This window comes from Anser anser (assembly GCF_964211835.1).
Source record: "Anser anser genome assembly, chromosome: 6".
NCBI classification, from domain to species: Eukaryota; Metazoa; Chordata; class Aves; order Anseriformes; family Anatidae; genus Anser; species Anser anser.
In genome coordinates, this window is record NC_139726.1 from 21,011,363 (window position 1) to 21,035,189 (window position 23,827).

At 37.0% G+C, this 23,827-nt stretch overlaps 1 protein-coding gene across 8 annotated transcripts in view; it reads left to right on the top strand.

The window, feature by feature from the left end:
* The window catches only part of MYO3B (myosin IIIB), a gene marked incomplete at its 5' end in the record, with an annotated part of 252,980 nt that overhangs the window by 48,166 nt on the left and 180,987 nt on the right, over positions 1 to 23,827 (top strand). For 6 of the 8 annotated variants that reach the window (XM_083842488.1, XM_083842495.1, XM_083842491.1 and 3 more), the window contains one exon: positions 1,564 to 1,709. In XM_083842488.1, coding sequence (XP_083698614.1) covers positions 1,564 to 1,709 — 146 coding nt within the window. Of the gene's footprint in view, positions 1 to 1,563; positions 1,710 to 2,018; positions 3,681 to 21,175; positions 21,849 to 23,827 lie in introns of those variants that run through there. The other 2 variants (XM_083842489.1, XM_083842493.1) reach the window with 2 other exon arrangements.

Here is a 23,827-nt window from a genome sequence, read left to right on the forward strand (position 1 = left end):
GGTGGTTTAAAGCTGACTTATTGAGTTGCATAGCATCTGCCTATTGCACTGTAAAACTCATCTTTTTCAAGAGATGAGGAATCTCTGGGATGAAATTGAGGTTATAATGAACTCTCTGAGGAACTAAGAAATATTTCAGAGCTTTCACTCAAGACATTCTGTTGATGAGAAGGGAATTAGGGAATTAACTAGTGACTAACTGCCCCCCCCCCCCCCCCCCCCCAAAAAAAATAAATCGTATGCATTGCTGTAGTATTTTAAATAGTATTTACAACACCCCTGATTTCTGATAAAGTAAATGATGGGGTCATGAGTTCCAGAGTAAAAGATGGGCGGGCCTTATGGGCATGTTGAATAGAACCTGGAGTGCGCCTGTTAGGGGAGTTTATGGAGAAAGTATCTGAGAGCTTGGTTTGTAATCAGGATCTTCTTCAGGAAAGGTTTTCTTAGAGCAGGCTCTGAGTGACTGTCTGCCAGCAGCTACCTGGGATGCTGACTTGCAGGTTTTACTCTGCAAAGCTGCAAAGTACTGTCCTAAACTGAAGCCCTAACACAGAACTTGGAAGTAATACAAGTTTAAAACAAACAAACAAACAAAACCCTTTTATAGGAACACAGATACAGCCATCCTGGGACATGCTATCAGAAGTTTCTGGTTGTCTCAAGTACAAATTGGCAACAATATTTAAAACTTTAAGGAAAAATCACAGAAGTAGATATTAGCAATATGCAGGGATCTGACATTTTCAGAGCAGTTCATATAATTGGTTAAATTTGAGAAGGTGAACTTGAGACAGAATTCCAAATCATGATAGAACGAAAGGCAATGAAGCTGTGATTTTTTGCTTGGGTCTGTTGCAAAGATAAAGGCTAAATTTAAACTTGAGTTTGGATCTCATGTTCAAATGCAGAATTGTTTCCAGGTTGTCTCTAATGGTTAGCTTCTGGTTACAATGCAAACAATTAGTTAACTGGTAATCTGCATTAGGTTTGTGATACAAAATTCTGGTGATGTCCAAGGAAAGATTCCTGTTAACTTCAATTTGTCTTAGACAAGGTACATGATATGTTAATTAAGATTTTTTTTTTTGACTACTCAAACCTAGTAGGGACAAACAAACAAACCAAAATTGGCAGGAATGATTGATGGAATATTCTTATCTAAAAAACAGCTGTGCAAATCAGTCTATCTTCATGAATAGTCATAGAAGTTAGTAAGAATAACATCAATAGTATTCTCTGCTATTGCATTGGTTTCTGTAGGAAGTGCTTTCAAAACCAGAATTTAGTAGAGTGTATTTCTTTGTATCAATATCTGAAGCATTCCACAGAGCTTACCATATTAAAAAAATAAATAAATAAAAGGAAAAAAAAAGTAAGAGAAGTTCTATTTTACTGTTACATTTTGTGGGATTTTTCCTGGCTGGGATATACAGGCAAAGATAAGCATTTGAAAGCTATTTAGGATTTTAGACATGACTCAGTGGAGTCATGTGTCATACTAGGATGACCTGAATTGTGCATTAGGTTAATGTATTGTTTTCCTTTTTTTTTTTCTGATAGGTCATTGCTTGTGAACAGCAGTATGATTACTCATATGATGCTCGATGTGACGTATGGTCCTTGGGAATAACAGCTATTGAGCTGGGGGATGGAGACCCTCCTTTATTTGACATGCATCCGGTGAAAACCCTTTTTAAAATTCCAAGGTATGACACTAGATGGCTCTCTTCGCTCACTAGTTTGTTCAAAACCAACCTAGTCAGGTGAAAGAAATATTTGGTAAACATCTTTGCTTCAAATCTTAAGAATCTCTCATAAGAAAACACATTAAAAAGATGTAATGTTAAGACTTTTTTTTCAGCCTGACTTCTACAACAGTTTATGGTTAGACCACCTTGAAATGATGTATAATAACATTTATTATATTCTCATTTTAGAAAGTAAAATCATATAATATCTAGGTACCTTTCTTCAAATGTATTTTTCTTAGCTACTATTGATTTTTTTTTTCCCAGAAGAGGAAGAAGCCAACATTTGAAAATGTTGAATAATGTTTGTCAGTGTTATTCTTGTAGAGTCTTAGGCTGCTTTTACTGTGGAAGAAAAGCACATGATTTTGACAGTACTATGAAACAGTCTGTCAATTTCAGCAAACAGTAGTCGTCATTTATTTTTTCATTTACCCAAGAATGGTAAGATTTGACAATCTGGATCCTCACACATGGATATGAAAAGAGGATAGAAATTGCTTCCGTGTGTGGTCATGTAAATTAACTGCATTACTTCATGATGACTGTTTTTGCTTTCATTTTGTTCTCATTTAATTGATGCTTCCTGAATAAGTTGATTAACAATGTAAAATAGGGTTTAACAAAAAGAACAGTTGTGTTAATAGGAGAAATATATCAAGAATTAGTCTGCCATTGGCTACTGACTGGCATGTACTTGTCTTTTCTACATTTTGCTTGTAAAGAAAGAATTGCCACTGACTGATAACAGTTTAAAACCTTCAGCTATATGAGAGTTTGACCTTTTGTTATCTGCTCAGTTATCACAGGCTTTTAAAATTTCTTCTGATTGCAATTTGCATTTCTGATTAGGTCTATTTATATGCAGATGCAGTTGTGCTGGGTTCTGCATCATATAGTTATCTCCTTCTCCCCAGCCCAGACATGAACTGCCAACACTCTTTCCAAAATTATTCATACTGAAGCAGCAGTTCATCTTGTGTCCTTTGCACAAGTGCAAAACAGATCCTGGCAATCAGGGCAGTGAGGGAAGCTTCAGATTACTAAAGCAATATCTATAAATTTTATCAGTGCTCAAAACAGCTTGAGAGGACAGAAGTCATATCAATGGTATAAAGTAACAGCAAACCATAGGATGATACATAGAATAAGACGTATGGGGGCTTTGATTTCTGTCTATAGTTTCTCTCTATGCCTATTTGCTGTTGCATCTCCTTATAACTTAGCAAGACCAATATGAATTATCTGTTTTAATGAAATAAATAATGGGTACATTTACTTAATAGAATGGTAGAAGTCTTTTATACTTATAAGTCAAGGGATTTCCCTCTGCTCTGTGTTTTATGAGCTATAGCTATGCTCTGCTACTGGTAACTGCATTCATATTAGATAAAATGGACCATGAGGAGTGTTGAGTGGCATAAGGGCCAGGGCTATGGGAGACAGAACTTCTCTCCTGGCTCTTGTTTAAAGTCAATTCTGAGAGAGAATAAATATGACCAGAAAGTGCATTCTTCTCTGTTGTGGTTTAACCCAGCAGGCAACTAAGCACCATATAGCCATTTGCTTGCTTCTCCCCAGTGGGATGTGGGAGAGAATTGGGGGGAAAAAAGTAAAACTCATGGGTTGAGATAAAGGCAGTTTAACAGGACACAAAAGGTAGGGAAAAACAACATCAATAATAATAATGATGATGATAGAATATACAAAAAAAGTGATTCACAATGCAGTTGCTCACCACCTGCCAACAGTTGCTCAGCCGGTCCCTGAGCCTGTTCCCCCCCACCCAGCCAACCCCACCAGTGCTGTTGTTCAGCAGGATGCCACATGGTGTGGGACATCCCTTTGGCCAGTCTGGGTCACCTGTCCTGGCTGTGTCCCCTCCCAGCTTCCTGTGCACCCCGAGGGCAGCACTGTTCAACAACAACAAAAACATCAGCATGTTATCAACATTATTTTCATCCTAAATCCAAAACATGGCACCATACCAGCTACTAGGAAGAAAATTAACTGTATCCCAGCTGAAACTGGGACACCCTCTTATAGTAGTTGGACAGTTTAGAAGTAATCTACTATATTGCAGCTGACCTTCCAAGACAGTTCAATCTCAAATCCTCAAAGTTCAGAGATCTGACATCTTTACACTTTTTGCTTTCATGATAATATCATGATTGTAAATGCAAATGTTAAGCCAGTTGGTCATTTCAGGAAGTTAGTATCCCAGAGTGGGTTTCTCATCTCTGAATTTATTCAATACAATTTCTTAACTACAATAATGTGTAGTAGCAAGGATGTCTACAGTTTAGCTATTTTTTATTGGAAGAACTCCCTCCTTTTATTTTTGTGTGCCACTTGCTAGCTCTGTTTGATAAACTTTGGCTGCCTTATAAGAGGATGGGGTTTAAACCTCCACCAGAGGTTTAAATCAAGCCATAATTCTGCACATCTGGTGAGATGAAGGAAGGGCTCACTCATCTGACTGCTGTCAGTGCATGATGGTGACAGCGGCAGTCAGCTGAAGCCTGGAGCTTACTGCACCTCAGGGGTATAGTGAGAATGGGAGAACTTGTTCAGCTAGGCTTTGCTTTCAACTGGGAAGTCACCATTAGCAGTTTCTGAAGTTGTGTTAGAACAGCCATTTGCCATTCAAGCCACATTACTATTGGAGTTCAGTGGAGCTGAAGGTGCACATTTCTAATTCTGGGATTCTATCACTTCTGTGTCAGGATATAGCCTTATGTAACTCCAGCTTTGTGTATGAGCCCATACTCTACTTTTTGACAGAGACATGTAATTTAATTTGTTAATAACCACTCCTCTTTCAGCTGTGGTTTCTTGTGGTTTGATGTGAAATTGGCAAATCAGGTTTCAGCTATTGTTCAATTACTAGTGTACTGAATTCACTAAAACGAAATGGCACCACATCACGTTTTAGTGATGGTGTAACTTTGGTACCCTACAGTCAAGCTCCATTTTGTCTGGAAGCATAAAAAGATACTGAGAACAATGAACAATAAATGTCATGTGTTATTGACTTCCTGCATATATCTGATTTCTCTGTGTTTTCTCCCATTATAATTTTTGATGATTGGATTGATTTGACCTTAGTTTCAAGAAGAAGGGGTGAAATTGCCATTCACAGTAAATGACACTTGGACATCACTTAGGCAGAGTTACCTGAAATTGTTTCCTTGTTCCCTTACATTCTTGGCTACTATAGATCTGTACTTTTCTATTTATACTACTTTCAGTGTGCTAAACTGGTCTGATTTTTGTGCTGCTGATTTCTTTACATTAGCAGAAAACTTTTCAATACTTCACAACTTTTATTACCAATGAGTGAATAATCTGTTTTCATGAATGTACCTTAAAATGTTAGTTGCATAATAATAATAGATAGTTAATAGATAATAAACTAGATAATAAAATCTGTATGTGTGTTTCCACAGAATTCCTCCATTCCCAAGTTGGAAACTAAAGTAGTTAAGTTTCTGTTGGTTTAGTTGTTGGTCTTTTTTCTGGACTGCCAGTAGGTGTGCTGCTAGCCTTGGCTTTGAGTATCAACTTGGTGAGTTATGGACCTAGGTGTTAGTCTTAAATGAAGTGCAATGAGATCTGTGCAGTTTACTTTGACTTTACAGGGTTTGAATCAACCAATGAATGAATGATTTCGTACTGCGTCTCAGCAATTACATACCACCAAAATCTCTGGAGGCACCTTCTGTCCTTCTGTGTTGAACGCAACTTGTGCTAGCAAATGATACACAATTAGGCTTTTATGTTTTTTTCTATGCTATTTTAAGCAAGAAAATGGGAAAAGATAACAGTAGTCAAACATGATATGCTTTTTGGATTCTCTAAATAAGAAGAAAATAAGGTAGTAAATTCAGTTGTTACTAGTTACAAAGCCTAAATGTTCTTCCAGTAGGTAACAAATTACAGTTTTCTATTCTTTCTATACAGCAGTTTGAACGATAGTAGGGAAGGTCAGAGTGACATTGCTTTAGAAAATGAAATACTCAGCAAAGCATAGTTAAATTTCAATCCACAGGAAACTGCGGAGGAATTAAATCTTTATTCTAAAACTTAAGATTTCTGTTTAGCTTATCACCTCCAGCTAACACAGGTCCATGTCTCAATTCTGTAACTTGAGCCAGGAATGTACAAAGCACCGGTTTGAACAGACCAGAGATCTGCAAAGGAGCATGTCTGCATGTATATATCATAGGACCCGCCCACATGTTTGGGCATTGTTGCAAGGGGAGGCCTCTTATGCCCATTTAAATCTAGAATTATCTTTATCATTTCTATTTCAAATACTTTACATTCACCTCTTCAGAGGACATTAGTGGAAAAAAACATATCTAGTTGCTAAAAACATTCTCTCTATCCCATTCTAGATATATATCTCATTGAAAGACTGTTTAAATTAGGGTTTTCTTATAGTTTGCTATACAAGATAGTATCTATAAGGAAACAACAGGGCTTGTAGTGTCAGCCCTGTGAGCTGACAAATGAGACTGGCAGCTGGTCCAGAAGAGAAATAACGTGGAAAATCCTGAATTGGTACCAACATATCTGATTTGTGTGTTCTCTGTCAGTGCTGAGGTTCTTAGCTCTGTACTTTCATAACTGTATTTATCTGGTAGTTTTAACATCTCTGTCCTTATAGTGTTGCTGGACAAAGATTCAGATACTTTCGTCTCTGATCTGGATCCTGTCTGCTGAAAGTGCTTCTTTTGGCTGAAGATAGTTCTTAACAGGACATTCTAAATAACAAGGCCTCAGTCATGTCTGTCTGTCTCCTACATCTCCTCAACACGAGCAGCAACTGTCTTGTCAGAATAGGACTTACTCTTTCTTATTTGCAGTTCTCTTCTCCCATCTTGTTCGGGGTAAGGATTTTATTATGAAAATTCTAGTGGAAGGCTCATAAATGCTTCTGATAGATAAATAGCAGTAGTTGAAAGGCTGCAAACAGATGTGTTACTTCCTGTTCTCCATTTTCAGTGTATTTTAAACTGTAACTACTAACTGCCTGCAGTATGATGTGGATGACATATGTTCACTGATGACCTGACAATGATGATCCTTGTCCTGAACAAGAGACACGCATGCGCTGTTTCTCACACTTAGAATTCCATCTAGCAGCTACCAGAAATCTGTTTGAGCAAAACAATATAAAGCTTTCTTTTCATTGAGTCCAGCAAAAGAAAACATGATTAGAGATTGAATTTATCTCAAAAAGAACTGAATTTCAGAGGGCAAGTGAACACTCAGAATTTACTGAGTGTCTGAAGTCAGGCATGAAAAATAGGTGACTCCAGTGTGCTGCACTCTTCTGAAAACCTGACCATTGTTTCATAGTAGGAGATGCTGGATGCTGAACATTTCTGAAAATACTGTTTTGTTTGTTTGTTTTTTAAGATATGAAGTGTTAACTTTATATTTTTGATAACGTGGCATGAGCTGTTGGCCAGATGCTTAAGCATTTTTCAGTGGTTAACCTCTTTTCTTGTCCTACAGAGAATATCTAATAGCAAAGATGGAGAGAGGAAGAAAATGTCAGTTAAATTTTAAGTGAGATATTTCATTAGACACTAGCCTTCTGGACCTAATCTTTGTATTTATTGTGTGGATTTGGAAGAGAAGAGGGTGTGTGTTCATGGATTAATGGAAATTTTAAAAACCTTTCTCATTCATGAACACTTTATTATATGAATGTGCACTGTTTTGGAAACAGTTGTGATACTACATGCCTGAGTCTTATTCTTAAAAATGCTAATAAGAAAGGAAGCATTATCTTAGAGAAAATGTTATTGTTCTGTTTTGCAATGATGTGAACATAGTCCCTCATCAAAATGAATTCTTGGATCTAAATCATAAATCTCCTGAAAAGGGACCTCCAGTGCCTACAGATAGTGATAAATCATACTGAGAAGACACTGAACCATGAAACGATTCTGTTAACATGTCATCTGTCTAGGAATATATTTTCAAATCTCCAACAGAAGGGTCTAAATTATGAAAGGAAGAGGGCCTAACAAAGTTGGTAGTTTGGGAGTTGATACTTTTAACCTCTTCCATCTGCTGCCACTACTTAGATGTGTCTGTTTTGGCAAAATACTACAAAGTAAAAGATTGTCAAATACTATTAGACCTCAGCTTTTTGAAGTAAAATAGATGCATAAATTCTTCAAAGAATGTTGTGAAAAGTGTATCATCATATTAGTGTTATCTCTTAAGGTAGCAGTGATTTGAAATTTTGAAAAGAAAATTTATGTGTATGAAAAGTAACATGGCAAAGAGGAGATAATATACATTGTAGTCTGGAAAGGGTATTTACCAGTGGAAAGCGAGGATTTTAGACCATGTTGCACAGATCCTTTGTTTCAGGATCTGGCTCTTTATCATCCTGTTTACCCTGTTATCCTGTTTACCACAGGAATATGGTAAATTTAGAGTAATTTTCTAGGCTCACTGACAGCTAATATTAACAGAAACTGAATCAAATTTTCCTCTCATCTGTATCGGTCAAGTATTGCTCTTCTGAAAGCAGGAGAAGACACCTGTCTCCCTTCTCCTGTAGGTGAGATTGAGGTTCCTCCCCTCTGGATGGCAGCACAACCCCCGGGTGTATCAGTTGCTTCTCCTAGCTTTGTATTGTAAGCAAACTTGCTGAGGGTGTACTCTGCCCCATCAACCTGATCGCTAGTGAAGATGCTGGACAGGACTGGACTCAATATTCACCCCTGGGGTATGCCACACTACTGATGTCCAACTAGGCTTCGAATCACTAATCGCCACCATCTGGGCTTGGTCATTTAGACAGTTTTTGGTCCAACTCACTGTCTGCTCATCTAGGCCATGTGTTATCAGCTTCTCTGTCAGTTTCTTGTGGAAAACTGTGTTAAAAGCCTTACTGAGTCAAGGTAGGACTACATCTACTGTTCTCCCTTCATCTGTTCTTTACTGCATAATTGTAGGGGCTCTTGGCACAGCTTTTCTAAAGCTTTATAATGCCTCTTGGTTCTTCCTTGGTGAACAGAGTCTGATGAGAGTTAGAAGTTGTTTGTCTCTGTAGGTACCCCTACCCGTTGAGCATATATGTTCAATCATATGGTGGTAAGGAAAGGGAAAATCGAAGTGAAGGGCTTTCTTTTGCAGAAACCAGGTGGTTTCTGCAAAGATGTAATTCTAAAACCCCAGGTCCATATTCAGGTAAGCCAAGGAGCAAGATGGGTGAATGTCCTGGCATTTTGTTTGTATAATCTGACAAAACATGTATTAATTCCATGGGGAAAGAGTGCTAAGAGGACAAGATGTTTAAATGTTACTGTTATCACATTGCCTCACAGTTTACAACATTACCAAAATGTGCTTGATCAGGGACTCTGTCCTTCTAAAGATAGATAGAAGTTATATGTTACTAAGTCATTTCCAGCAGGTATATGAACTGGTAAAAGTCAAGTGTGTCCTAGAGTTTCAATATCAGACCTGAACAGACTTTTCCCAGGGTTGAATTGAGTAATGAGTGTCTGGTAGTAGTATTATTTTCCTTACATCATCTATGTCTAAAAAGCAGAGAGAGCAGTTTGTGTCTAAGATCATATCAAATATGTATAGATAACTAGTCTTTAAATCTGGCAATACATCTAAAAATGGAAGTATATGCAGTTAGCAGATATATCATAGTAAAACCGTTCCCATTACCTTATAGCATTTTAATATATTTGAAAAAGTGGCAAAATATTATAAACATTTTCTGTATACTACATGAGACAGTGGAGATTAAGTCCTAGAGTTAAATCATCATGGTGCAATTTCCCTCCTGTCTTTCTTTAGCTAGTTAGTTATCACATAAACAATTATATAGTTGCATATGTTATCTTATTGATTTTGTCTTTCTATTCCATTTCATACATTGTTTGCAAGTAGAATTTGATTTTGCAGTTACATTCTTTCCTCAGATGTATTCATAGACTAATTTCAGCAAGTAATTCACGCTCTGTGGCTTGTTGAATAGCCTGTTATAAGCATTTACTATTTCAGCTGTTAGGAAGGACTTTGCCTAAGTAGTGGTTGCCATTTTGTGATTGGTTAAGAGTCTTTCCTCCAACTGACTTTCTGGTGGGTACAGGCAATTACAAGTAGAAGGGCATTGTTTTATATTTATATTCTCCAGTGCTTATTTAAAACAGGCTGTTTCAGCAAACATTCCTGCCAGTATATCTGTTGATAAAACATTCAAGGAATTTACACGCACAAGAGCTAAAATGTGTGCAGCTGAAATGAATTCACTGAGAAACTCAAATGAATAATCATGAAAATAAACATGCCCAGCTCTCAGCCATTTTCTGAGCAAACAAGAAAAGAATCATCTCTCGCATTCTGCTTTATTCTCAGCACTGCACTCTCACCCTCTCAGAGCTCTAGGTAGAAGCCGAGATGCCTAGCAGATGGTTTTAGTGACTTCATATGCCATTCACTTCATGCATTAAATGCACGTAAACTGTTCTAGTCAACCAGTTTCTGAAGTAAATTACTACTTTTCAAAATCCATTGCATAAGTAATAGCAGACGGCTAAGATACAGTAAGTGCCATTTTGTTTTGCTCTAGTGGAAAATTTCATGCTGACAAGGTCAAGCCCTGCAGTCTGAGAGCAGTCAAGTGATGAAAGGCGCATCCAGCACAAGGAGAGGTGGTAGATGGACATCTACTAACTGTTGTCTCCTTCAGGAGAAGTGAGGATTTTAAATGTAGCTTAGATTTATGGAGTTGAGCTAGCTACAAAATATTGCTTTAATTATGTAAATGAAAAATAAATTATTTTTAGTGTATTTTCAAAACTTCTAATTTCTTGACAATTTATATGGAAGCACAGTAGTTAACAGCATTGTCTGTAGTTGTCCTGTAGTTCTGAAGGCAAGAAAATAATCCTCGATACAGCAATTACGAATTTTAAGGAAGTTCTTGTTAAAGTGCCTGGTAAACTAGAGGTTGTAATGGAGAAAGTGTAGAATGGCTGAATATTTTTTTAGTACAGGGAAGTACTTGTGCTCTGCATTTGAAATGAGTTTGGAGAGAGAGTGGGAAAATCAGTCAGTTATAAATAGTTAACAGCCAATTTTCCACTATTCAGCCAAGAGAACAGCTTCCTTCTAGGCAGATAATTCACATGTAATATTGCTTTGCAGTAAGACATTTTCTGTTCAGATATTTTTATATGATTGATTAATATACTATGTTATGGAAATAGATTCTTAGGCTAAAAATAATTGAGATAATCTCAGACTCAAATTGCTCAGTAAAGAACTAGGTAGCTACACTTTCAACATATAAATCTACATCATTACTAGAGGTTGCTGAGAGGCTGCTGATGCCTTATTAGATAAGGTTTAGATAGATTACCTGCAGCACTAAACAATTTACTGAGAACAGAAAATGGGCTTTCAATACAGTCTAGAAATGAAACATCACAATTATTTGAGGTCCTCTGTAACCTTGGAAACAATTGGGAGCAGTGACATCAGCAACAATTATGTGCAATTTTTGTCTTTAGTTTATCACCAAGGTAACCAGAGCAGGTTTCCCTGCTTGAAATTTTAAGAATGTCTTGGTTCAATATTAAGTGAGCATGCATGAAGCAAGCTGTTTAGCATCTGTTAAAATTACATTATGTTTCCCTTTCAAAATGGTCCATCAGGATTTAAACTGTGTAAACTCAACTCATCTCTCCTCCTCACCCCCAGCCAGCCCCCTTTTGGAACAGCTGCAGGCAAATGAAGCCTTCATTACTGCGTTAAATTCACTGAATACTGGAAAGAAGGAAAACACTGAATTCCTGTTGCTGGCAACAAATACCAAATATTGCAATTGTATGTAGAGGCTACAAATTGCCCTACGTTGTTTTTGAGGGTGGTACTCACCCACAGTTGAGGACTGATGATATTCCTACATCTAACTTGCTCAGGAAAGCTTTGCATTAAAGTCTAGGTTCCTAAGAGACCCTCAGACAGTGCTGCCTGAGAAATATATTGGATCAGTGATTCCCTTAGATTCCCAGGCCATGAGGCATCCTTCTTCAGCCTGCTTCGCCTTGTGGTTGTGTCAGTCAGCAATGGTCTAGCATGATATCCATCTTCATGCTTGCTCCAGAGAGGGTTTTTTTTTTTTGCTGCAGTGGGCCTTGGGGAAAGCAACATTTGAATTAAAACTTTGTTGTATAGGGGAAAAAGCTATATTCCCATTCATAAATGCTATGAGACAGGTGCCATAATGCTGATAGGGAGGATATTCAGGCCACATCTCTCATCTATGTGTAGTTCAGGTTTAGAGAGACACATTTTACTACTAAGTGGTGATTATCATTGAGTCATGGAGGTAAAAGGGCAAGCTGCAAATAAGTTGTCTTTTAGTTTTCAGTTTAACACTGGAACACAGTCTCAGGTTAAAGCCACATCAAACGGCAATTTAGGAATGTATGTATAGATTTAAGTTGCATATTTTACCTGTGATGTCTCTGTCAAACATTTTGTTTTTTGTGTGCATACATGTTTACCCGTAGGTTGCTGCGCACACAAAACACATTTATGTTCTGGTAAGTTATTGTGCATTAAGCTTATCATAGAATCATCTAGGTTGGAAGAGACCTCCAAGATCACTGAGTCCAACCTCTGACCTAACACTAACAAGTCCTCCACTAAACCATATCACTAAGCTCAACATCTAAATGTCTCTTAAAGACCTCCAGGGATGGTGACTCAATCACTTCGCTGGGCAGCCCATTCCAATGCCTAACAACCACTTCCTAATATCCAACCTAAATCTCCCCTGGCGCAACTTTAGCCCATTCCCCCTTGTCCTGTCACCAGGCACGTGGGAGAACAGACCAACCCCCACCTCACTACAGCCTCCCTTAAGGTACCTGTAGAGTGCGATAAGGTCGCCCCTGAGCCTTCTCTTTTCCAGGCTGAACAAGCCCAGCTCCCTCAGCCGCTCCTCATAAGACTTGTTCTCCAGACCCCTCACCAGCTTCATTACCCTTCTCTGGACTCGCTTGAGCACCTCCATGTCCTTCTTGTAGCGAGGGGCCTTTTTTTGCTGGGCTATCAGTGTACAGGCAAGTTGCCATGCTTGTGTCTTTGAGATCAAGTTAGAACTTGATTTTTCAAGGAAGGTAATACAGATCTGATCGTGTTTTGAGTGCAGTCCTGAAGAAATGAAACTAGATTTCAAACCATTAGCCCTGGGAGTTTCTAAAACATACCTCTCAGCCTATGGTTAATGTTGGAGTTCAGTAGCCCACATCACTTACAATGAATCAAAAAATTTAAATTAAACTTTTTGCTTGAAAAAAGATAATCTGCTCACATACTTTGGTACTGCAGAGGGAATAAGACGCCTCACACATTTCACAGTACCAAAGGCTTTCATGGGATGTAATTGAAAAATGGATGCCTTTCTCAGAAATAGAATATTGATGTTCATATTTGTAATGGAATTAATTCACTGACTGATAGAAGCAAATGGAAGAAAATGGAAGCCAACCTTTTTAGATAGTAGTCCTAGACCAGCAAGATTGTATTTATCTTTAGGATTGCAAAGAATGTGCAATTGTTATTTTTTTTTATTTTTCTAATAATAATAAGTCCCCAAATACTGATGTGCTTTGACCTCTGAAGTCTTTACCAGAAATATGGAATAACAAATAATCACACTATTTGCAAACATGCTTGGTGAAAAGGAGCTGTGCCTTGAAATATATTGATTCACTTGTTACAGTTTTCAGTTTGATTAATGTTAAAATGCCATGCAGTATATTTAATCATTATTCATGATTAGTGCAGTAATAATGCACTGGGCATATCTACACATTTACTATTAACAATTAATGTCTTATATTTCTTTCCTATCATAGATGCAATCATAAGGTAGAACTCATAAAAATTTTGAAGAAATATTTATTGGAGTAGACACTGGTTATAAATCTTGATAACTAGGATATTCAGGAAGTTAATAATGATTTCCATAGGTTTATTTTATGATAATGAAAGGCCATTTAGATTATAGCTGTGTTGCAGCTTCTCTCAAGAATCTGACCAGGAGATGCAAGTTTTCACCACCGTTGCAAGGACAAGAAAAACTCTCAGGCAAGAGATGAAGTACTGCATTCTGTGCCGGGAGACCACATTTTACATATGAACAGTCTGAAACGTAGTCAGACTAAACAACTGTTGGATTCCAGGTCTACAAACATTACACTAGTACTGTGTGAAGAAATAGCAGGCAGGGAAAGGAGAATGGAAGAGGAGGAAAAAAGTGATTAATGATATGGTGAATTGGTCTGTAAGTCTGGTCCTGTGGCAGCACCAGTATTTACATGGAGCTATTCGACTGACAGCAAATGCCCCGTGTGAAGGCCTGACTGGATAAAGTGCTGAGCAACCTGAACTGAGCTCAGAGCTGCTTCTGCTTTAAGCAGGAGGTTGAACTAGAGACGTCCTGAGGTCTTCCAGCTTGCATTAGTCTGTGCTGTGGTAAAAAGATTCTTGTCATCCATGCAAGTCTATAAGTGGAAATTTGGGTAGTAAACAGATAGAAGATAAATACTTCACTTCTTTATCAAGTCTGAATGAGACAATAATTGGACTAATTGTTCTGGTTGTTAGTAACCAAAATAAAATAAAATTGAGGGCATGCAAAAGATAAAAAATAAAATTAGCTGAGAAGACAGGAGAAGAAGCTGGTAAAACTGATCAAAACCAAGTGAGTTTTCCAGGAAAATTGTGATTATTTTTAATGAGAACTACCCTTATATTGAAAAATTAGAAGCAATTTGAGCATAGCTCTGGTTTTCTCTAGGATAGAGGTATTTAAGGTTGGCAGTTCAATCTGCTTGGCAAGTGGATGATGAAATCCAATGACTGAAAGCTGTATTTAGAAAAATTTAAACAGAAAATACATCACTTTATTCATGGGAGCAGTATTTTAGCAGGCACTCATACCCTGATGAACAAAATAAGTCAAGTATGAGATGGTGGTGGTGGTCTATTCCAGGCTTGGAACTGGGAGTCTGTGTAAGTATAGCTGCTTAAAACAGGATCAGAAGTGTTAGTGATGCACGTACGAGAGAACTGATAATTTTGGGGCTTGCCTGATGGCCTAGCTCCAGTACTATATGAAACATTTTTTTGAAAGGAGGACACACGGTGTTGTCTTCTGCAGTATGATTGTAGGAGAAGAAAGTCTCAGACTATGGCTGGAAAATCAGACACATGGCAAAGGGGAGAACAAGACATGTCTGTGAGAGCAGGGGGGAGCCTGGTTGAAAGCAAGTATTGTGTTTTTGGTAAGGGAGTGCATAAGTTTTTGTTTTTGTTTTTCCTGTGCAGATGGTGCTTTTGTAACCTTATGAGGGCAGGAGCATCTCTCTTCTTGAGAGAGTTAGTGTCAGTGTTTTGGTGTTCAGCAGCAGTCTCTAAGAATATTAGGAAAAAATAGTTGTAACAACTTTCACCTTTCTACCTGGCTGACTAAAATGGTTTGACTTTATGCAGTTTAGTTTGGTTAAATTATCCAAAATGCTGCTTCTAGGTTTCTTCATTCACAGTATAGGTTAATCAGATTCCCTTTTACCAGACTATTCACATAATAGACCAAGTGCTGGGTGAGAATGTGCTGAATTACAAGAAGATAGCTTTATTGGGCAAGTTGATGAACCATGATCTGCTGCTAGCATGCAAATGTGTCAGACTTCTTCAGGCAGCATCTGCTTGAACTGTCTAGGGAAACCAAAAGAACACTAAACGTCCTACTCTGGAACAAAAACAGAGATCTGACTTGGTGAAAGTGTAATTTTCTTCTCTGTTTAGTCATGATACGTGTGTTTTGTTTTGTTTTTATTTGAATGCTCATGTCATGACAACATATATAATCGCCTCTTAGTTCCTCATAATTAATTACTGAGAGGAAATTTAGGAAAGAAGCAAGGTTTGTGTTCTATATTGTTTCCTGTATTTTTATTATTATAAAAATATTTTACTTCTCAGCTCATTTATTTCAAAGTTGGCTTTAAATAAAAAACAAAACAAACAAACAACCCTCCCCCCACTGGATTCTTGCATTGGATATTCAAGCCTTGCAGAACCTATGATGACTTTTAAAAAGACTCCTCAGATGCAGTTAGTGCTCACTGCAATCAAATATGCAGTAATACTCTTTGTGAGAGCTCTCTTTGAAGCATATCTAACTTCTTCAGTTTGGAGGATCTCACTAAATCTGTCAGAACTCTGCACTCCAGAAAAAAGTGGGGAAGACATGACTATGTATAGTTTAATTGTTGTTAGGTGTCTAAAAGGACACAAATGCATTTTTTTTTTCCCACATATTTATTGAGGAAATAAGAGTGTTTGATTGTAGATCACAGCTGACTTTATTTGGAACATAAGTACCTGATGTTTTTTAACATTTTAAAGGTAAAACCGTGCTGTAATTTGGATTCTTGTTCAGTGTGTTAATGTTTACTATAGAAAAAGACAGCTAAAACACATTTTTGTATCCAAAACAATTACTGCTATTGCATTCTGTACATTGTTTATACCATGTTTTTTATTGATGTTCACAGAAGATTAAATCCTTTCCCAGTTAAAGTTGGAGGCAAAAATCTAACGTTTTTTAGGGCACCCAGATTTCACCTGATTTTTTTCTTCCACAGTTTGAACAACGTGCTTATCTCATTCCTGTTTCTTTATCTTAAAGTATTCCTCCTGTCCATTCTTTCACCACCAGTTACTTTGGAGTTTTACCCATTCCCAGGATATTGCAGTCTATCATGTGGTAGTTTGCATTCCATAGTAGTCACGAAAGTAACAGTCTTCAAAGCATTTATTTTTAAAAGTCTGTATTGTACTTCTGTTTCCTAGATTACATCCTTGGCTATTTTCTTGTTTCATCTCCCTGTGTCAAATGCCAATGTTCTCTTAACCCATACAGAATGATTTATGTCAGCTCTTTCTTGTCTTCCAACAGTGTTTCATCACTGTGCTGCTTTAAATGTTTTAATTATCTCTCCTCTAAACTTCTTGCTTTCTCAAGTCTGTCCTCTTCAATCTCCTCAGAGTGTTTAGGGATGGTGCTTTTGTTTTGTTTTGTTTTGGTTTTTTTTGGTTGTTTGTTTTGTTTTGTTTTTTGTTTTTGAGAGAGAGAGAGACTATTCTTTCTTTGCCTTTGGTGATCTTGGTTTGCTTGTCACCTGTGTTTATTAGTTTTCACTTCAGTTGTAATCTACCGGGATTCCTGAGTCATACAATGTTTTATAAGGGAGACCAAAATTCAAATGTTTTGAAAGTGAGCTTATTGGAAGGAATAGGACAGGAAACAAATTCCAATCCACATACGGTCCTTATGCTCAGGAGGCGTGTTATCTGGTAAGAGAATTCCGTTAAAAAAATAAAAAAGGTATTCTTACAGGTCTTGTACAATTCTTCATGCTTCAGTACTTAGTGAATTTCTTACAAGGGACATGATAAAGATTCTAATGGTTCATTGGAAATGTGCCACCATTAACTAATGTATTCCTTCTATAAGTATTCATTTCTGAACCAGACTGGTAAGGGTATCAGAATAATATCACTTCTTAAAATGCTATGAGCCAGACTAAACTGAAAGCAGTGAGTAAGGTGTGAGTCATAAAAAGTATGAATAAAGAGCAATCCTTGTTTCCTGTTGAAAATACAGAGTGTAGGTGCTTGTTCTCATCAACCATAATGACTGAATTCCATGTTCAGTACTAGCCATATCAAGCATATAGTAATAAACTTATTTTATGAGGTTATTGTTGCGTTTGTTCATATTTCCGTAGAGCCTCAACTAAGAAAAGGTTCATCTCTCTCTCAGAAATGGAAGGATAAGAAAGTGTCTTCCTCTTTGAAAATAAAAGCCAAATTAGTCGATAAAGAAATAAAAGTAAAGAAGTACAAGTAGCAAAAAGTTTTGCCCAGTATATCATAGAAGTTTACTGGCAGAGGTGGTTAGAACAGAAAATTTTATATTCTGATTCCTCGTTCAGTACCTGAATGAAGCTGCCTTCTTGGGATGAAAATTAATCTTATGGTTAGTATTTTTTGGCCCCTGGAATGACAGAGTGAAATTACCCTTGGTGAGGATGATCTTGCTTCTCTGTTGTAACAGTATCCCAATTTCTTCTGACCGTTTCTTGCTTTTTCCACTTGCATTTTCCTGTTAACTATATCTTAGTCATCTCTTATTAACTGCTTGTCTGAAATTATCAAAGACCTTTTATTTATGTTAGTCATATAAGTTCCTTTTCCTCCACTTATGATAAACAATTTGCAGCATCTCAGCCTTCCTCTTGTTGAGCCAAATTTTAGCTTTCCGAGAGTGGACCTGCTCCACTGGGCAGGGACCTCAGGCTGGTAGCCTACTCAGGCCTCATAAGCTAGCTGCCATACAATGGGGATTTGAAACACGTATGGTTGAGGATTTGCCCTTAGAAATTTACCTATGCAATTTTCACTTTAAGATGCTTTATTTTCTACGACAACTCTACAAATATGCAGTGTAATTGCAGTATCCTACTGTTCCAACTACAGAATTTTAGTGTCTAGACAACACGATATGCATTTCAGCCAGGCACAGAAATATTACTGTCCCATCTTTATTTCTTTCACAACTGTCAGTTCTCTCGCTTTGCAAATTGACAGAGGCATGGTTTTAATGGAAAAGCAAAATACTGTATTGCAGTTAAGATGTGAAATGATTATAAATAAAAATCTCTATTGTTACTTCCTCAGTTTCAATTGCTGTTAATTTGCTTGTGCCTCTTTAGCTCTGAAACTTCTGTGAATAAATGAGATGACAAAGCATAATTGTAATTCAATTATGCTGTCTGTTTTAAAGCTTGACCACTGGAATGCAAAACTATGTGAGTTCACCTCCATCAAAAAGTATTTCTGAAATAAAATACTTGTTTCTGTCTCAGTGAAACCAGAAACTGAAACTGGAAACTGAAGAGTAAATGACAGGAATAAATGATGCCTTGTCAAGTCCTGAAAAAGGCTAATGAAACCTTGCAGCTGCCAAATCTGACTGAAACCAGTGGCCTGTGAATTGCAGTGTTCAAGGGAAAAAGTCAAAGATAATCCAGATGTTCCCAAGCAGAACACTTCACAATACTTTTTCATCCATTTTCTTTGTCTGTGTAAAGTTTAAAAAAGGAAAAAAAAGAGATTTTTTTAATGCATTTTCTGAAGCTGGTTATTTGACATTCAAAATAATTTAATGTGCTTAGCACATTATTTATTTCCATACTCATTACTTTAAAGGTGACTTTTATATTTACCATTTTGAACACAGGATTGTTCATGTGAAGAAGGTTTCTTAGGACATTTCTTTTGACAGCCTCTTTATATTCTTCCTGAAGTGCTTGTCTTTCGGCAATGCATAAAATGAATCTTGAAAATCAAAAGGAGGTTTGTGCATAATTCTGGAACTGACCATCTTTTACCATTTATTTTTGCTCATTATTATGCTGGCTGATGAAATATTCTAAGCTGGAGACCTGTGAATAAATCTTCATTTAAATGTGTTTTAAAGAGGTAGTTGATATTTTGTTCACTTATGGTTTTATATTTGTTTTACAGCCAGACCTGTAGTTTGTTGTTAATCCACTAGTTTGCTTACTTAGCAGCATCAGAATAAATAGTCATGTAAAATCACAACCAAAAGAGGGCAAGTGTGGAGTTATACATCACAAAATGCAGAGCCATCATTCTTTTCTAAGAAAGAATGTAAGCAGGTGTTCAATTTGCATTTTACTGGATCAGGACCCTTTTTTAAAAAAAAAAAGTTTTAAAAGTGGATTGTTAACTTAGACCCTTTCTAGTATTTAGGATCCTACAGTCTCTTATCTGTATTTGTCAATTTAACATTGAACTCAATATACATTTGCTTCACAGACTTTAGCACTATGTATAGCCTATGGAACAAACAGAACATCCATTCCAGTGAAGGGGGAAATATCAGATAACTCTGTAAATAAAAGACAGCAAAATACTTAGGCAAGGAGAACTTTTTTTTTTTTTCTTTCAGCAATGAGGCAGGAGTGTATTCTGCTCTCTCTTAACTGTTTCCTGGGTAGATTTTGATTACGTTACCGTAGTAGGTTTTGACCTTGGTTTAAAGCAGCATATCCTTGCTCTCCTTGTTAGAATTAAGGCACTTCCACATTATTTCAGTAGATACACCTTTAATATTCTAGCAAATAAGAATTGAAGTTGTGCTTTAACAGTTTAGAACGAGATATTTACATAAGTAGAACAGTCCTTTCAGGGAAAAGGGAAGTAGAGTGGAAAAGGAGAAACTATTCCGAAGCAGAAGTGAATCATTTCCAAGTGAGAAGGCGGCTGGAGAGTGAATTTGGCAGGAGCATACCTTTCCTCTGTTCCCCTCCCCATCCCACCCCTTTTGAAGAAGTAATTTCAAAGGCCTGCTTTCAAATACATGGAGGATTTTGTGCTGATTCTCCACTCCTGCTTGGAAACTCTGCCGTTTCTATCTTAGCCTTACAGAGCTGAAGGCAGTACCCTGCTTTCTACTGAGTGAACTTCGGTGAAATATAATACTGAAAGTAAATCAAACTTGAGTAGCCTTTAGTAGGAGGCAGATGAATGGGGGAGTGTTTAGGATGTGAATTATTCAGTTAGATCAATGGAAACCTCTTACTGATTTGAATGGGCCACAAACCAGGAAATCCTCTGAATCTTGTTGAGAATCCTTTTGTTATTTTCAGTGACTTACCCAATGTGGGGATGCTTTGCAGAACAGGATTTAAAATTTGAGAATTTGAGAATTGGTCAGGTACTAATTAATGTCAAGCGTTCACTTACTTAAATACAAACCGTTTGTTTTATGTAACCTTTTGTAAGGAAATCTCATTATATACATGGTTAACTTTCTGCTTTTTCTATGTCTTTTTCACTTAGCTTTTGGAAACAGGCACAAATGGTTTAATTTCATGTAAAATCTGTCTACCTGTAAACCTAGGCAACTGTCAACAGAACTATTGTCTCTGGTTGCCCTATATTTAGTATGCTTAAAAAATAAATAAATTGCAACATGCATGTATGGGGCTGTGACTGCCAGAGCGTGTTCATGGTGACAGGTGTTGGAGGTTCATCTGCTAATTTCTTATTAGAAACAGTGTGGTAGGCTGATGATACAATCTGGTCATTGGAGGCCCTATCTTGGTTTTGGCTTATGTGGCTAAGTTTACTGAAGTAATTTAAAAAAAATAGTAAATGTGTTTTCAATTTTATTTATTTTTTTGATAGATGTATTTTAAGATGAAAATATTTATTTTCCTTTTCCCAATAAAAATCTATTATCTGTGTTCTGTAATTAGGCTCACATCTTACTGTAAAGGATGAATGGTGTTCACTGAACTGCATCATTGGCCTTATTGTGGTAAAATGACTGATTTTGTTTCACCAGCTGTGACTTTGGAGGCAGGCTGAATGACGGGGAACACATAAAGCTCAACATATTAAACTATTTCTAGCACATAACTGTACATGTATCATTGAGAATTCAGCAGCAGTTCTTGTTTGATAAGCTTGCTAATGTCGTGTTCTAAGGAACACTGCTTCTGCATGAGGTCTCTGATACAGGCTGAACCCTGCAGTCCTTACTGAAGCAAAGCTCCCGTTGAAACACAGGATCACTATGACCATGGAAGACACTGAATATGAGAGTATGTGACCAGCTCCTCACAAGAGCAATACATCTGCCTAAGGAAATAGAGCATGTAGTTCTATGACTAATTATGAATTATAGAAAGAAAGGATAAAAGACACAATGTTGGGAAATAAATGGTTGATTACTCATCTTGCTTCCAAAGAGAACATTTTCAAAAGGCAAGCCCAATTATACTCGCTTTTTTCAGTCAGATATCTACTTCTCCTAATTTCCATCTCTTATAGTAGAAAATAAGACTATATTGTCCTTCAGCTTGTTGTATATGTGGCAAAGGTGATTGAGAGGTTGCATGCAGTGTTCTGATTTTATATGAAGATGGTAAATTATGGCAGCAAGTTAACAAGAGGTATAGCTTTCAGTTTTTCTGTGAATGTGTTCTGAGTACTGTAGAAGCTGCCAGATGTTGCTGAAATTCAGTGATGTCAGCTGATGCAAGGATACAAAAGCCATAGAACTGCATGTGCTGTGTTTAATATAATCTGGAGTCACAAATGGCCTTAGTTGGAAATTTGATAAGCCAAAGTTGTGAGGCAAGTGTTGTATTTCTCTGTGGTTTAGCATCTGATTATGTATGAGTTGTTTTACCTTTTATCTTTAAAGCGGTATGAATTGCAGATGTTTTAATGGATTATTAATTTCAAACTGCAAAGGATTTAATATGCTCACAAAACAAACAAAACAACTTAAATTCTTGGATAGCGAGTTGCCCTTGCATATCTGGCATCTTGTGTTAGACTAAAAGTTGGGTTTAAGTGATATCACCTCTGGAGGTGCTGTGGAAGTGATGAATTTTTCTGCCATCATCATGAAGCACACTTTGTGTTGTGTTAGGTGAAGAGATGTTGGGGAAGCTTAACTGACCCTCTTATGCTCCTTCCTGGAAATTCTTTATGGGCATAATAGCAGAAGAGGGTGAGCCTATTTTGTACCTTGCATTTAGGTAATGCCTTTCACCAGAGGGCAACAATGTGCTTTACAGATGTTAAAAGAGTTAAGGTTCTGGACCCATTTAGTCCAATTTTATAGATGGGGTACTTCAAGCATCAATTTAGTGATTTAAGAACAAAGGACTACTAATTTTATGATCTTACTACAGACAAATTAAGAACAATGTATCATCTTCTATCAACAATACCAAAGTTATTGAGCTCAAGAAGACATCTATAGAGTTACAGATTCCTTGGTTGTGTATGTGTGTGTGTCCACAATTCATGATTTGGCACATGGCATACTCAGCCACCTCTGAGAGAGTATTCAGTAGCTACCAGCAAGTGCTTAGTAGCTTAGTAATTCATTGGACAAAGCATGTTCTGTGTGGTTAAAACATGACTTACTTCATTAATCATTAACCTGCCAATGACTGAATGTATTTCCTGAATGACGTCTGTTCTGCTCATCTGTTCTTCTGTGATGAAATCACACCTGTTTCCATCATAACACCTGCAACTAACGTAAGTACCCATGTGTCTTTTTTTCCTTCTTGAAGAAGTTCCTTGTAAGAGGAATAGTGCCTCCAAACAGTATGCTTTTTGTAAGCACCATCATTACCACCCTGGAAGGTTTTTAAGAACAGTCTGAAGAGGAAAGACGAAACTACGTATTTCATGAACAGTACCTGAGCTTTTGTAAAAATGAATTATTTTGCAGTGAAATTCAAAATGTTGGCGTCATTCTAAAAAGAAATGCATTATATTTCCATGCAGTACAATAAAAAAGTTGCTCTTACCAGAACTCAAGTTGTCAGATAGAGTGCTATTCCTGCAAAATAAAGACTAAATAACATAGCTGGCGCTATCCCCAGCTGCGAGTCTATTAAAGCTCTGTCCAGAGGTCATGCATGTAGGTTGTGTGGACTGATAACCATTTTCATTATAGAGAAAGAGGTTTTTAAAGATTACCTTTCTTCGATACAAGGTTTTTATCTTGGAGTACCTCTTGAAATCCTTTGCTGTTTTTGCTTTTTTATGTTCATACACAGCCACGCATTCTGTGATGTGTATGAATATATGAACCTGGTAAATGGAAGAGAGCACTGAAACATTATTGTAATTGAAAATAACCAATCATATCTTTTTTTCTAATAATATATCTGTTAAGTGATGCACATCTCAAGCATTCTGGATTTCTTCACTTCAAGAAGAAAATTGTGTTCCCTGAGTCTTCTATAAGAAAAGAGGAAGGTAATAACATATTCATCCTGGAAAACATGACAGCCTGCAGTGAAATTAGATGACTGCATTTGTTTTGAGTAGATACAGATGAACAAAAATGATCCATCTACAACAAAGCCACATGGTCT